Genomic DNA, 14,942 nt, shown 5'->3' with positions numbered 1-14,942 from the left:
ATAATGGCTTTATTGTTTTTATTTTAATTACATGCATAATATGAAGCTGTTTTTGCACGGTGATATCAAACTTATCAATTTTTGTATCGTTTCTTTTGTTTTGTGTCTGTTAAGTTGCAAATAAAGAGACTATAATTAAACAAAATTAAGCACCTTTCATTTATAAAGCATTTAATTCACTGTATTATCCACAAATAGGCTTTACCACATTATTTAATATACAAAAAATATACAAAAGCCAATGCAACAATGTAATTATAGAAATGTAATGTACACATATACACTGAAAATGAACAAATATGTTTATACAATATCAACTTAACTCACAAAAAAATATTTGAAAACCAATTTGCATATTATCTACTAACCAAGATTTTAAAATAGAAAATGTTAATCGGCTAAGGAGGAATGGCTATTTGCCAAGACCGATACAAAAAAGGCCAAATAACAGCTGATTTATTAGCATAAATAGTGATCAATCATTTATGATAATAGTTATTGTGATATAAAACTATTCCTACTGTGATAAAAGGATTTTGGTCATACCGTCATGAGTAAGTTTCGTGTCGTGTAGCGGTGTTTGATACCTTGAGTCCTGCCCGCTGGAGAAAGCCAGCGTTTGTGAACCTCAATTTTGATAAATGGCCAGTCGATGTCGCCAAAAGACAGTGGATGTGATAGAAGACCCACATTATGATTGACTGTCGTATTCACCACATAAACACATGATTTGTTTCTAAAAATTCAAATTCAAATATTTAAATTATTTCAGAAAAGAAAACGTTTCTAATAAGGTGGGTTGATAAGCGATGCACATGATTGCTAATTATAATTAGATAGGTTCACTTTATAATAAAAATGTACAATATCTTTACATGAAACTGGCAAGTTTCTAAATTGTAGTGTGTTAAATTTATTGTGTCTTAATTACTGTTGTTACGTGACGTGGATGCACTGTAAGATTTGCTAATTAATTTCATTGTATTACATGCAATGACAATAAAAGGAAATTTAATTGAATTGATTCTTCAGAAGGTAATAGGGTAAGAAGAAGATGAAGATTTTTTTCTCCTGACTATAGATGACACTAAATCTCATCTCAGCACTTTTGATGAATGGCTATGCTATTCTTAATTTTGTCATTTCATCTGAATATCAATATTTGTCAGATTTAGTCAGTCGAAACAGTTTTGAGGTTAATTTATCTAACTTTGTGTCTCTGGAAAATAGTGATATGACATGTTGAATATCATGTTTTTTTTTTTTGCATCTATTTGTTAATGAGGGATTTGTGGAGTAAAATGTATAGTTTTTATTTTGAAGTAAAAGGTTAAAATTAGATCACTGGGGTAAAATGAGCCGCACAGAAGGCGCCAAGTGGCATGTTGTTAGTGTTATTATTTTTTTCAAATGAATAATTATTGTAATTAATGGGGTTATTATTCTGTATTTCCATGAATTAAATGAACATTTCAGACATCTTCGCCTTCATTAAAACCTTTAGGTTAGTTGAATGAAATAATTTGCATTCATATTCATAGTGACATGAATATTATGAATATTATCTATTATGACATTTCTTCATTTAAAATATGGGTAATTAAATAAGTAAATCTTGATATGCCTATACAGAATAATTTTACCTTTCAGAAAATCTCTTTTCTGCTTTATCTGTCATTAGTTATTGAATTATTGAACGAAATTGTCAAAATATAAAATTTCAAACAGCAGGCTATAGTTGATTTAGTATTTTACATTAATGACGCTTAAAATATAAATACAATTTATTAAAATAAATAATAAGAATTATATAAGAATTATATCAAAAGTCATTTATAGCCTACATTCTGTAAAAGATTATCCAGGGGGGACTTCTTACCCCAGTAGGGTCCATTTTAACCCTCTTTTTATATTTTACATTTAGCAAATGTAGTCTAAATTAGCAAATGTTTAAATTTATTACCTATAATAACACATTGGCTGATGCATCATCATGCTAAATTTATATCTCAAAAATGTTTAGGCCTACTGTTTAAAAGTAAATCCACATTGGGGGTTCTTATAACATGGGGGAACATCTTACCCCATCATCAAAATGTACGTGGTAAAACTTAGTGGGGTAATTAGTATTGAGAGATGGTGTGGCACAGTGGTCGACAGCTCAAGGCTGATCAATGAAAGGTTCCTCCTGGCTTCATCCCAGAGGTCTATCTTCCCCATATACTCACACTGCTATATACTGTGACCCATGGGTTAATAGAGCAGACGTGCGTTTATACATCCCATTATCAGTGCAGGACAGTGAAGGTGAAATTCCTGCGAAAAGCCACATATCAGGAGATGATCAAAGTAACTTCTAACAACTCCGTGTTAAAGTTGTCCAACCATATGATGACATTTAGCCCGGTGTCTTTTTGCTTCATTACTTGCTAAATCCATTCCCGTGATGAGATCCGTCGATTAGCTTACTGAAATGGAAAATATGCGAATCTCAGCTCTGATTATCTTTTTGAAAGAGGCCTATGCCGTGATAGTGAGCCATTTAAATAATGACCAGTCATTCTCCCGTTCATCTTCGTGCAAACACGGTTTATCTCAGCGAAACATGTGAGTGAAAGCAATTAGGCTACGACGAGACAAGACGTCAAGGATTAGGTCAAAGAATTGCAAGGAATATTGTGTTATACAGCAACAGGGAACTTTTTCAGAACTTTTGCTAATTCTGACAAGGTTTTCTCATGAACAAACATTAGGCTATTCCGGTAGACGTTCGTTCAGGAGTTATCTGGTCTTTAATCATGTTCTCAAAACGTTAGCCTTTATTAACCTTTATTTATAGGCTAGGCTACATAATTCAGGGAACTTTTTCTGAAACATTATTAAGGCATATCCTGAATTGTTATTGTAAAAATGTTTCGTGTGTCGTTGAACGGAAGAGAGGCTCTCGGGAGCGCACGTAAACGTCACATTCTTTTGATTTTCCCGGCAAAAACGTCCCGAGTCCTTCACATAAAAATCATCATTAAAAAGCTTTCAAACAGACAACCTAGAAACTTTTAAGTTACTTTACAAGCTGTTCACACATTGGCAATTACTTAAAATTATTAAGTAAATAAACTTAATGCTTAATAAAAATAAATAAAAAAAAGTTATGTGAACTTGACAATTCCACATTAGGCCTACTTATTTTTTTTAAGTTAAGTCAACTGATCACTTTTTACAGTGCTAAGAATACCTGGCAAACTATTTAAACCTGTCTGAGATTGATATCCTACCAGTTATCTAAAAAGATATGAGAAATAAAACAACACTTTCTTTGAAAAACTAAAATCTGAATGTTTACTGTAGCCTACTGAAATCCTACTGATAAGTTATAGCCTAACTTGCATAATAATTTGGAACACAGATTTCAGTTAGCTGGGATGTTGGATTCGGACAGGTAAGGAGGAGGGAGATCATTCCAGCTCTATGGAATTCTCTTGATCTTCTTTAGAATTCTCAGTGTCTTGAAGGTCAGAGATTACAAGGACTAGAACATGATGTCTCTGGCCTGGGCTTTTATCCAGATTAAACCCAGATTCCTGTTTCAGGTTCTGTTACATATCCGCTTTGGCCTGGAGCACTTTGACCTCAGAGGGAGATTCTGAAAGGTTTATTTTTTCCTGAATGTAATGTGTGTAATGATGAATGTAATGTGTGTAATGATGAGTGCGTTTTAATCTGGATTTAGAGAATTATTGGTCATTTTTTAATGTAATGCAAATCAATGTAATCCAAATCCATATCTTTATAATGAATAGGCCTATATTAAGCATGTGTGCAACATTTCTAAGTCATAGAGTGTCCTTATGTCATTTCTATGTAGTAAACAATATTACTATGATTGATTCAGCATATAAAAGCTCATTTAAATGCATAACACCATGAGAATGAGTTTTAATAATTGCTTTAATTTGCCCATCGCCTCACAGTGCTACATGGTGATTCCCTTTTACAGAACAGTGATCAACTGTTAATCTCATTATTGCCTGTAGCGTCATCGTTATAATCAGAGAGTAAGACAGCTTCCAGAAGAGAACAGAAGGACAATAAATACATCTCAACAGGTTTAAAAAACAAAACAAAAAACAGGTGTGCATCTAAAAGAAATGATTCATGAAAACGTCATCTTATGCGTCTCGCCACGACAGTGTAGTCCTTGAAAAAGCAATTTGATTCAATCAAAAGAAATGGAAGACATTATTGAGGATGAGATAATGATGATAAACAGACCTATGTACAAACACTGACTTGTGTGTCTATATTCAAGTTTTAATGACTGTGGATTTATACGTTACAATTGTTAAAAATATTCTACACCCGATTTGCAGACTGAAATATCTTCGTGCTGAACGTAAGAGAAATGATCTTTCTTAATGGCAGCATAAGTTCTCACACACACACAAACAAGGAAATTTGCATATTTCTGTCACTTTGGTGCAGCTGTTTAACATTAAATCTCATTATTAAGTCCTTACACCTCTCATCTCAGTATAAAAGATGTCTCTATCTACAGCATTACTTCTTTTTTAAAAAAGTACATAAAAATATCCAGACAATAAAATCACCATAAATCAACTGCTTCATAGTAAATACATAGAACGCAATCACATTGAAAATGTCCGCCCTGTTATGGATTGTCATTTATCAACGAAGAAACAAATCTTGAATTCACAAAAGGGCGGAGGGAATTTCGTAGACAGAAGAATGTTGAAGAGGCTTCCAGCGCGATGGCCACTCTTCCGGTCACGTGACTTTAAGATCGCCGTTGACATCCGTAACGTACTGCATAGAGAAATGCTTCACTCTAACAAGTGCCTGGCACCTACAGTCCATTACAAGAGGTAGAACTAGAAAATTAGATTCATATCGAGTGTTTCCCACTTTTTGAAGTGTCTTCTTAAGCACAGGAAAGATTTAAGTAGGCTAATCGTGTCTTTAAAACCGAAGTTTCCCTTATTGGGATAAATAGTTGCGCCCACAATTGTGGTTCAGTAATATACGCTTAAATACGCAAGGTATCAAAGAGAACGGAGACACTAATACAAATTTGTTCAAAGACATTTAAAAATAAATTGATCTAATGTGCTCATTTGAGCAGTTATTTGGCCAAAAGAAAAACTCAAACTGCAAATTTATTTTATACAATTGGATTCTACATTATTAAGACTGATTATGTCATCATTCTTATATATTTTTCTGTTTAATAAAATATTATGGTTATAAAAAGTATTGGAACAAAAATCAGTCTGGACCCAGAACTTTTAAACTAAAACGATCGCAAAAACACCCCCTAAAAAAAAAAGTAGGCTAATGCTACCAAAATGTCAGGAGGACATAAAGTTTCACACTTTTTTTCTTTGTGTTTGTGCAGCTATTGGTTGTAGTGTTGAAATGACATCCATCCATTAGTTTAGACTTTAAAAAGAAACTTTCAGCAAAGTTTTTCATTTTCAAACCATCATCTGGACCTAAACGTGTGTGTTTTCACACGTGTTTAAAGGGACGTCTCAGAGGATGGAGTTTTCCAGAAGAATTTGTTGTTGTCCGAGTCCAAATCGATTCTGATCTGAGGCACCATCTTCTTAAAAGGGTTTAAATCCTGACTAGGTGAAAGAGAAAGACAGAAAGCTGTTAGATATGTCAAAACATACAGCCTTGCATACACACATAAACATGTGAACTCATAGACATGCATAATTTATGATGCTAATTGATTTAATTGACTGTTTTAAGGCCATGCGTTAGACCAGCACATAAACCAGCTTGAGCCAACATGATATTCATGCTGAACTGAGCTGGGTAAATATAGATATGCATGTGCACACTAGCTCAGACCTACTGACTCATGTTCGTACAGTTATCTTCGTGAAGACATTCATTGACAGTGCATTCTCAAGCGCCTTACCCTAACCTTAACTACCACAAATAAGTGCCTAACCCCAACCCTTAACCTAACTATAGCCAAGTCTTGACCATCAAACAGGCCTTTAAAGGGGTCTCAGAAAGTTCTCACTTTACTCACTCTCATGGTCTAAAAATGGTCCTCACAAAGACAAGTGCACACACACATTAGTGGGCATTGCATAGACCCTTCCATTGATTTTCTTATATTCATTATATTTTTATGGGCCAACCCTACCCTACCCTAGTGAAAAATAAATATACTAAAATATATTTGAAATACATTTATTTTATGCTAAGTACACAACAAATACATTTACATGTTACGTACTTAATATAAATACCCTGCAACTGTACTGTTGGTATACTAAACTGGTATACTTAAAGTCTGCTAGATTGGAACAACTAATTTTGTACTTAATACACTTGAGTTATCTGGAAATAGTGCTGAGGTCCAACTAAAGATATACTGAAGTATTTTTGATTCTGCTAATATGGAACTATTGCAAGTATACTTCATGTACACTTTAAATATCTTGCATTTAAAAACTGATATTATACAGAGATCATACTATCCTTACTAATAGTGATATTAAAACACACACACACACACACATACAAAACACTTACCTTGACATAGTCACGGAAGGGAAAAAGTGCTTTCCATCAGTAGGGAGTGAGGAAGGACATGGGCTTATTTCCTATAAGAAACAAACAAACGTACAGTTAATATATATACACACATGTCAGATGATCAAATCTTAGAGGGTTCATATAAAGGGGTTATGATGCAGCTGAAAAGGAGTTGATTGGTTAGTAGTTAGAATAAAAAGTAAAGAACAGGAAATTCAGACCCACAACCCATCCTGATAAAGTCAACATTACACTGTGTTTGGTTGCAACCCAATTTATTTCCGTAATGTGAGTGAATACAGGATATTTAAAAAAATAAAAAGTAAGTCAAGACTTGATTTTAGCCACTGGGAATATTGTATGATATTTAATATTATTAATCATGACTATTATTGCAGCTTATGGTCAGATATGCACGTGAATCAACAAAAACGCATGGAAACATCTTTTAGTGGTATTGGGGTCAGTAAGATTTCTTTAAATGTTTTTGAAAAGTCTCTTTTGCTCATCAAGGCTGCATTTATTTGATCCAAAAAAAACAATAATGTTGTAAAATAACTGTTTTCTGTTTGAATATTTTTTTTATATAAGTTATTCCTGTGATCAAAGCTGAATTTTCAGCATCATTACTCCAGTCTTCAGAGTCACATGATCCTTCAGAAATCACTCTAATATGATGATTTGCTGCTCAAGAAAAATGTCTGATTATTATCAATGTTAAAAACAGTTGTGCTGCTTCATATCTTTGTGTGGAAACTGTGAGATAGTTTTCAGCCGTCTTTGATGGCTAGAAAGTTCAAAAGAACAGCATTTATTTGATATAGAAATCTTTTGTAACATTATAATTGTCTTTGCTGTCACTTTCGACCAGTTTAATGCATCCTTATTGACTAAAAGTATTAATTTCTTACTGACCCTAAACTTTTGGGTCATGTAACAATAGGCGTCTTGTTTTATCAAACACTGTACATTGTATATTCCAAAAATTACAAACAGAATCTTCAATGCAACCGTTACGGACCTGAACTTCCTACCGTAATCATTCAATTCCACATAATTCCTGTCCCTATAGACCAGAATAAATCCAGGTGCTTGCAGAGATTGAGAAATAAGAGGGCTTTATGACAAAAAAGTTATTTTGATGAAAGATTATGGAAACAAACATTTTTTCTTTGGAATGAATCCTGCACAAAAAGACCAGGAACATGCAATGGGAGAGTAAATAAGGCCCATTTTGAATGCATGTTGACTTTATTAATACATGCGCACTGCAGTGATTAAGCATTTGTTATCTGTTAAGAGCGGATTATTGATCCACACAGACCAGGAAACCAAGCAACACCATAAACAAAGAGAAAGACGGGATTAAGAGATGTTTTCTGGAGAAATCACGAAGGAGTGTGTGACGACAGCGAGAAGAGGGGAGGGAAAGAGCCATTATTTGAGTTGTTAGTAACAGGACAGAGTTACGTCTGGAAGCCCTGCGCGAGGCCGAGGGAAACCCTGTGTGTTTACTCACTGTCTGAGGGCTTCTCCCCCAGCACTGGATCCTGTGCCATGGTCTCCATGGAGATCTTTATGCTGGGAACATTCTCAATGGCTGGGAAGTCCGACTGTGAACGCAGGGTTGGGATATTCTTACCACTGGAGTTTTACAGCAACACCGCTTCTGAACGCACAAATAAAAGAGATTCCACTCACGTCGTTCATGTCACTGTCAATGCTTCCTTTCTTTCTCTTCTTCTTCTTCTCATCCTCCTTCTTCTTCTTGTCTTTCTCTGGCATGACGTCATCCAGGTAACTGAGATCGTGCTGTGAGAACAGGTAATCCATGGCCTTTCTCACCGCGACCAACGCGAGAATCTAGAAAACCGACAGAGAGAGATCTCAGACGCATGCAAAAGAACTATTATTGGCTGGGTTAACCCTGTAAAGCCTGACATATGACATAATAGCCACATTTAATGGTTTATTTAGCCTTTAGACAAAAGTTTGCAAATGCGTTTATTTTTGTTTAGTGTCATATTTGGTTCATCAGGCTTTTATGGCTCATTTAGCGTGATATAGTGAGAATATGGAGCAGTTCTAACATAAATAACTGTATAATGTTATATGACTACTTACATAAATGCATATAAATATCAGCTGTCACTCTATATCTCCCAATAATATGTCTTAGTATGATGATAATTAAATGCTTAGTTTTATGATGAAAGCTCTGTAGTTTTTATTGTGGGGGTCAAACATATAATATAATACAATACAATGACGATTGAGAGAAAGCCTGATGTATCATATTTGATACTCATATTTTAACATGGGTTTTCTAAAAAAATATGTATGTATAATCAAGTAAACCCCCAAGTTGTTGTAAGTGTTCATCTTGTTTACTTTGTAAAATCATTAAAGATTTCACAGCAAAAAGACATGTGAACCACGACCTGAAAGAGGACGTTTTTACAATTATATTAAAGGTCTTTTACTTGCTAAACAAGTATAAACTGTCAATCAGAGGACAGGAGACATGTAGTATGATGTGTGCAATGTCTTAAGAACTAGAGAACAAAAGTTTCCAGTTTAGTGAGCAATTCTGTATCAGATATAATTAAACTGACTGGATGCAGTTCATGGAAGTATTATATGTGTGTTAGCAGATCACACACTCACCATGACGGGAAAGATGATGGCTGCTACCGTTGACTTCAGGACCCACAGGAGGGCCAAGCAGAGCACCTGTGCACAGAACACACACATTAATGATGCATATACAGCACTAAAGCTATAGAGCTGAGCCTTTGTATGAGGATGAGCATGCGACCACACACACACACACACACACACACACACACCTGTATGAAGGTGAACAAGTGAACCCGTCTGAGCGGGACGTGTCTCAGGTAGATCAGATCTGGTTGGTGTTTCGCTGGCATCAACAAGAGCTGCAGACGATCCATAAACTACACACACACACACACACACAAATGATTATTCATAAGTTTAGATTATTCAGAGGCAGACAACCTGTTTCCCCCCCAAAAAAATATAAAAAGCATAATTTTTTATTTTTATATATCAATATAAATTAATTATATTTAAAAATATCTATTAATATTTATATATATTTCATATTTATATTTATAAATGTTTTTAGATTTTTTTAAATATATATTTTTTAAATTGACATTATATAATGTAAATAAAAGTATAATAAATCATTTTATATGTTTGCGTGTTATATTAAATAAACAAAAAAAAAGAATACAAACATTTAAAATAAATATATACATTTAAAAATATATATTTAATATACAATAAATAAATATATTTTTTTATTTAAAATAATTGTATTTATAATTATTTAAAATATTTTTTATTTAAATACATAATATGTAAATGATACAAATATATCTTTAATAGATATTTAGTAGAGTTTTACGATTTAATGAAAGAAAAGCAAAACATTAAAATATATTTTAAATAATTGTATTTAAATACTTATGTCAATGTTAAAATATATATAAAGAGTTTTACATTTTATTGAAAGACAAGCATAACATGAAACTATGCACTATGCAAACTATTGTGGCTATCTGAATTAATAAGATGTTGCTAAGGTCTTGTTGCCAACAACTTGTTATGCATCAAAGGTTTTACAGAAAGCACCATTAATAAAACAAACATTCTGATGCCCAACTCTGTCCTCTAGGTATAGCCAGACGTATTACACCCTGCAAATCCTGACTATTCCTGACTTATCCCGACTTTCCTGCACTCAGATCAAGTTCTGGAATCGGTCGGGTTCCCAGGCTCCAGCGGACATCAGGTAAGTCAGCAGGATTATGGGCTTTTTCTGCCGAACAGTAACATGACACTCACCTGGACGCCATTGAGAGAGGCGACACCCATGTAGAGGAACACGCCGTACAGGACGGGCATAGGAATGAACTGCAGAGATCAAACATATGAGCGTTATATACATAATACTGCAGTCATCCGTCTTCAAACACATAAACCAATATTGTACACACATACAGAATCAAAGATTACGTGAAGACAAAAAGTTATGTCCACCGAACACACCCCAAATCCCAACCTTGTCAACATAATATGCTCCAAAAGAGGAGATTTGTGCAAAGCAAACAGTTTATAATGAAACAGAATTTGTGTTATTGACAAAAAGCTCACAGGAATGAAAGCCTCGGTCTCATCTCGCATCCTGGAGTTTTATCCCATTCGAGGTCAATATCCTCTTTACCAAATTGTGATGTTTACAGAGTAAATGTCCAGCAGGGGGCAGTATCTGCACTAACCTCGAAAAAAAAGTACCATGGTATATAATGGACACATTTTGGACACATTTCCTAAAATGTATAAGATGGTATAATACTTTGATATATACTGTACATTGGTACTGGAAACCATATACTACAGTGTTTACATGGTACTTCCAGGAATATTATAGTACTACTATGGTACATGTCCAGAAAAACATGTATTTTGTGCATGCAAATACCCTTATATATGATGAATAAGATATTAAATGGGAAAAAAAGGAAGAACCATGGTACTTTTTTATTAGTTCTGATATCAAATATAGAATTTAGAAACACAGCTTAAGTTTCATGGAGATCTGGATAAGGGCATGAGTCATATAAGCCTTATAATTCATTCTTTTAAAATAACTAGAATTGCTTAAAATACCCTAAGAACTATTTTGTAGACACAATTAATATTTTCTCAAATATTATTTAGTTTACATGACAGCTATGAATCATTATTTGCTTCCTGATATTACAAGCCACAGTCATGAGTCATTCATATTTGTGGTCAGTTTTCCCAGAAGAGAATAAAAAAAAAAGATAAATATGTACAACTGCTAAAAACGTGTGTTTTGTCAACTTTTAGCAGTACACATGAACTCCGAAACCATGAAACGTCTATTTTTATTACACAGGGTTTGTTTTTGTAACATTCTCTCTTATTCTCTTGGACAATGATAAGTATCAGAATGTGAAAAGACAGTATGGATAGAGTTTATGAAATATTAAAGTTCAAACCTTCAGAATGGGGGCCATGAAAACCGACAGGCCCGTCAAAATGAACACCATTATTCCCGTGACTCTCTGCTCTCTGTAGGAGAAAAGAACAAGCATGAGCCACGGACACGTGAACATTAACTGAATCTACAGGATGTTATGTGACACAATAAAGCAATATATGATTTATCAGATATTTAATTTGAGATATTCAGTCATTTTGATATTTTTAGCATCAGCTGATAATGTCTGCTTGCTTGGCTGATAATATGGGAGTGTAACTTCCTCCTTGTGACAGTCAATGGATAATGAATGTTAATGGATAATAAACTACTTCTGTTTTCCCAGTTTATTTATACATTGTGTTCAAATTTAAATATTACAAAATTTTGTGTACATCTCATTTGCTGTCATTAAATCGTATTGTTTATATGTCACTATTATATCAGACATATTATTTTTTGTATATATACTCCATGTAAAAATGCATATTTCTTTCTCAGTATTTCTGTCTTATTTTCCAGTACAAAAATCTAAACATTCTTAAATCAAGATAAATTTACTTGAGAAGCAAAATGACTAAGTCTTGTTTTCTGACTTACGCTTAAAACTAAACCAACAATCTTAATTTTACCGTTGAATTAAGTTTATTTTTTCTTGTTTTAAGCAAAAACTCACTTAACTTTGATCAGTGTTATTGAGATATTATTATAGTTTTTATCCATATTTTGAATTAGTTTTTATATTTTCTGTTTTCATTTTAATTATAGTTAAAGTTTTAGTCATTTTGTTGTGTTTTGGTCATTTTTATAATGATTTTTTTTTTTTAATGCCTATATAGTTTTTATTTTAGCTTTAGTTTGAATTATTTTAGTATATCAAGTTAAACTAAATGAAAATGAGGAATGCTGCCTTGCAAATAGCTGAAATAATATAAGTTTAAGTGTTTTTATATTTTATTTTATTTCAGTTAACATTTATTTTATTGCAAGCAACCAAAAATGATTTTATAGTTATAGCTTCAGTTAACTATAACAACACTGATTTTGAAACTTTATTCAGAAAAGTAAACGTAAATGTAAGTAAATGTATCTTGATTAAAGAATTTTTAGAAATTTGTAACTGAAAATGAGACAAAAATACCAGGTTGTTTGGATACGGTTTAATAAAACTGTGTTACATAGCTCCGCCCACAGCTAAATCTCATTGGTCAAAACCACTGTCCTATATAGTGGTATATTAAACACAACTTGTTTAATTGGTTGTGATTGGTCAGATTTTAGGAAGTACTTGATAAGGACAGACACATGATGATGCTGTAATCATGTTTTGCATAGTTTAAATACAGTTTACAATGATTTAAAGAGGCTATATGTAAGAATTTTCATTTATGAATAGTTTTTTATTGCCAATGTGTGAACAGCTTGCAAAGGAAACTTAAAGGTATAGCGGAGGATGTTTTACTTCCTGGTGGGTAACCTATACTATTGGTCCTCCTAATTGTCAATCATTCTGGTGAATCAATCAAACTTTTCAAAAAGTGGAGAGGGCGGGTCTTATCTAAAATTTGGAAAGATCCTCCGCTATACCTTTAAAAAACTAGATCTTTCCCGACTTTCTAAGTTGTCTACGGACTGATTTTTATGTGAAGGACTCTTCTGAACTGAACTATTCTGTACTGTAATGTCAATGTGTCATGCAGCGAAAAGGGATTAACTCCAACTATAGCCAGATATAGTTTATTAATTCAAACTATATAGTCTCAAATATACTTTATAGTCAAACTATCATAACAGTGTAATTTTAATGACCTCTTCTATCGACATGATGCCGGTGAATCACAGATCTAGTGCAAACATATCCACATCTCTACTCAGATACTTTCTTAACTATTTAAATATAGCACATATTTACATATTCATCTAAACGTCGCTCTCAGCAGCGCGGATGACGTCTGGATGTTCATTAATATATCGCTGCAATTTATCTCTAACTTATTTTTACTTCTAAGCAAAGAACAAAAAATTACTTCGCCGTGAGTATATCGGGGCAATGAATCACGTTCAGTCTCTTGTACGTTACGTTTACACGAGTGCGAGCACGAGCAATAAGTTGCTGGCTGCAGTTCACTGAACGGCCACCGGTGTCGCTAATAACAAGGGTTTCTGAATTCTACATATAGCCTCTTTAAGCTGTCTTGAGCAAGATTAAAATGTATTTTGGCTTTTTCCTTCACCTGACTCCAAGGAATTTGGGCTGTTCCCCAGGCGCGGAGGTCTCAGTCTCCATCTTGATCGAGTCTATGTGGGCGATGGAGATGACGGTCGCCGCTACGTACCAGGGCAGTCCCATGAACGAACACAGAATCAAGAGAATCGAGACCCAGAACAGGTCCAGGTGGTACCCAGCTCCCTTCTGCACTCAAATGGGAAAAATAATGTAAAATAAATAAGCGCTTTTCCGTATTAAACACCGTCTTGTGTTTGAAATGTATTTCCTGTAATAGTGTTTTGCGGTCAGTATAGCTCCACGTGTGCCGGTGTAATCCTCTGATGATAATCCCTGATAATATTCCACAACAGTACCTTGAGCTTGTGCTCCTTGCGGTTGACGATGACTGCTGTGATCTGCTGGTCCATGAAGACGAGGATGGTGACCAGGAGAGCGGGTAACACTGACACCAGGCAAACCCACCAAGGGTTTCCTCCAAATGGGGGAACAAACCAGCCACGATGGGGACTCGTCGGCTATGTAGGGCAGAACACAGAATAATTAGACATTTAAAGATATAATCCCGCTGGTCATATGATATTAATCACATTACTATACTATACTATACTATACTATACTATACTATACTATACTATACTATACTATACTATAAACATCCATTGATTTTCTTTATAAATGTAATATATGTATGTATGTATATATTATTACTTAAAAACTATATAATATTATTGTATATAAATGTATTTAAATAATGTAATTAAATTATTTAAAATTATATTATTTATATAATATTATAACATTTATAATATATAATATAAAAGTTATAAAATAAAAAAGTTATAAAAAAGTTATAATATATATATATATATATATATATATACACACACATACACGGTATATCAATTGAACATGAACTATTTCATATACTTGTATTAAATATTTAAATTACATGTTTAAAAAAAATCCCAAACATATTTCTTTATATGACATTATATTTGATCATATATATGATATTTGGTATATAATATTTAAATTATTATACACAAAATATGATGTATATTAGAATATATAATGTTATATATATAAAAATATATAGGT

General features: G+C 33.4%; 1 protein-coding gene across 2 annotated transcripts in view; it reads right to left on the bottom strand.

The window, feature by feature from the left end:
- Positions 1-3,930: 3,930 nt before the first annotated feature.
- The window catches only part of slc4a4b (solute carrier family 4 member 4b), a 54,485-nt gene continuing 43,473 nt past the window's right edge, over positions 3,931-14,942 (bottom strand). Inside the window, exons 18-27 of one of the 2 annotated variants that reach the window (XM_082140011.1) lie at positions 14,198-14,359; positions 13,849-14,027; positions 11,634-11,706; positions 10,453-10,521; positions 9,426-9,533; positions 9,244-9,309; positions 8,278-8,439; positions 8,096-8,189; positions 6,574-6,644; positions 3,931-5,641 (exon numbers count right to left, since the gene is read on the bottom strand). In XM_082140011.1, coding sequence (XP_081996137.1) covers positions 6,610-6,644; positions 8,096-8,189; positions 8,278-8,439; positions 9,244-9,309; positions 9,426-9,533; positions 10,453-10,521; positions 11,634-11,706; positions 13,849-14,027; positions 14,198-14,359 — 948 coding nt within the window. In that variant the 3' untranslated portion in view covers positions 3,931-5,641; positions 6,574-6,609. Of the gene's footprint in view, positions 5,646-6,573; positions 6,645-8,095; positions 8,190-8,277; positions 8,440-9,243; positions 9,310-9,425; positions 9,534-10,452; positions 10,522-11,633; positions 11,707-13,848; positions 14,028-14,197; positions 14,360-14,942 lie in introns of both variants that reach the window. The other variant, XM_082140010.1, reaches the window with a different exon arrangement.

Source organism: Leuciscus leuciscus, assembly GCF_965113295.1.
Source record: "Leuciscus leuciscus genome assembly, chromosome: 16".
Classification (NCBI taxonomy): Eukaryota; Metazoa; Chordata; class Actinopteri; order Cypriniformes; family Leuciscidae; genus Leuciscus; species Leuciscus leuciscus.
This window is presented reverse-complemented; position numbering and strand designations above follow the sequence as displayed.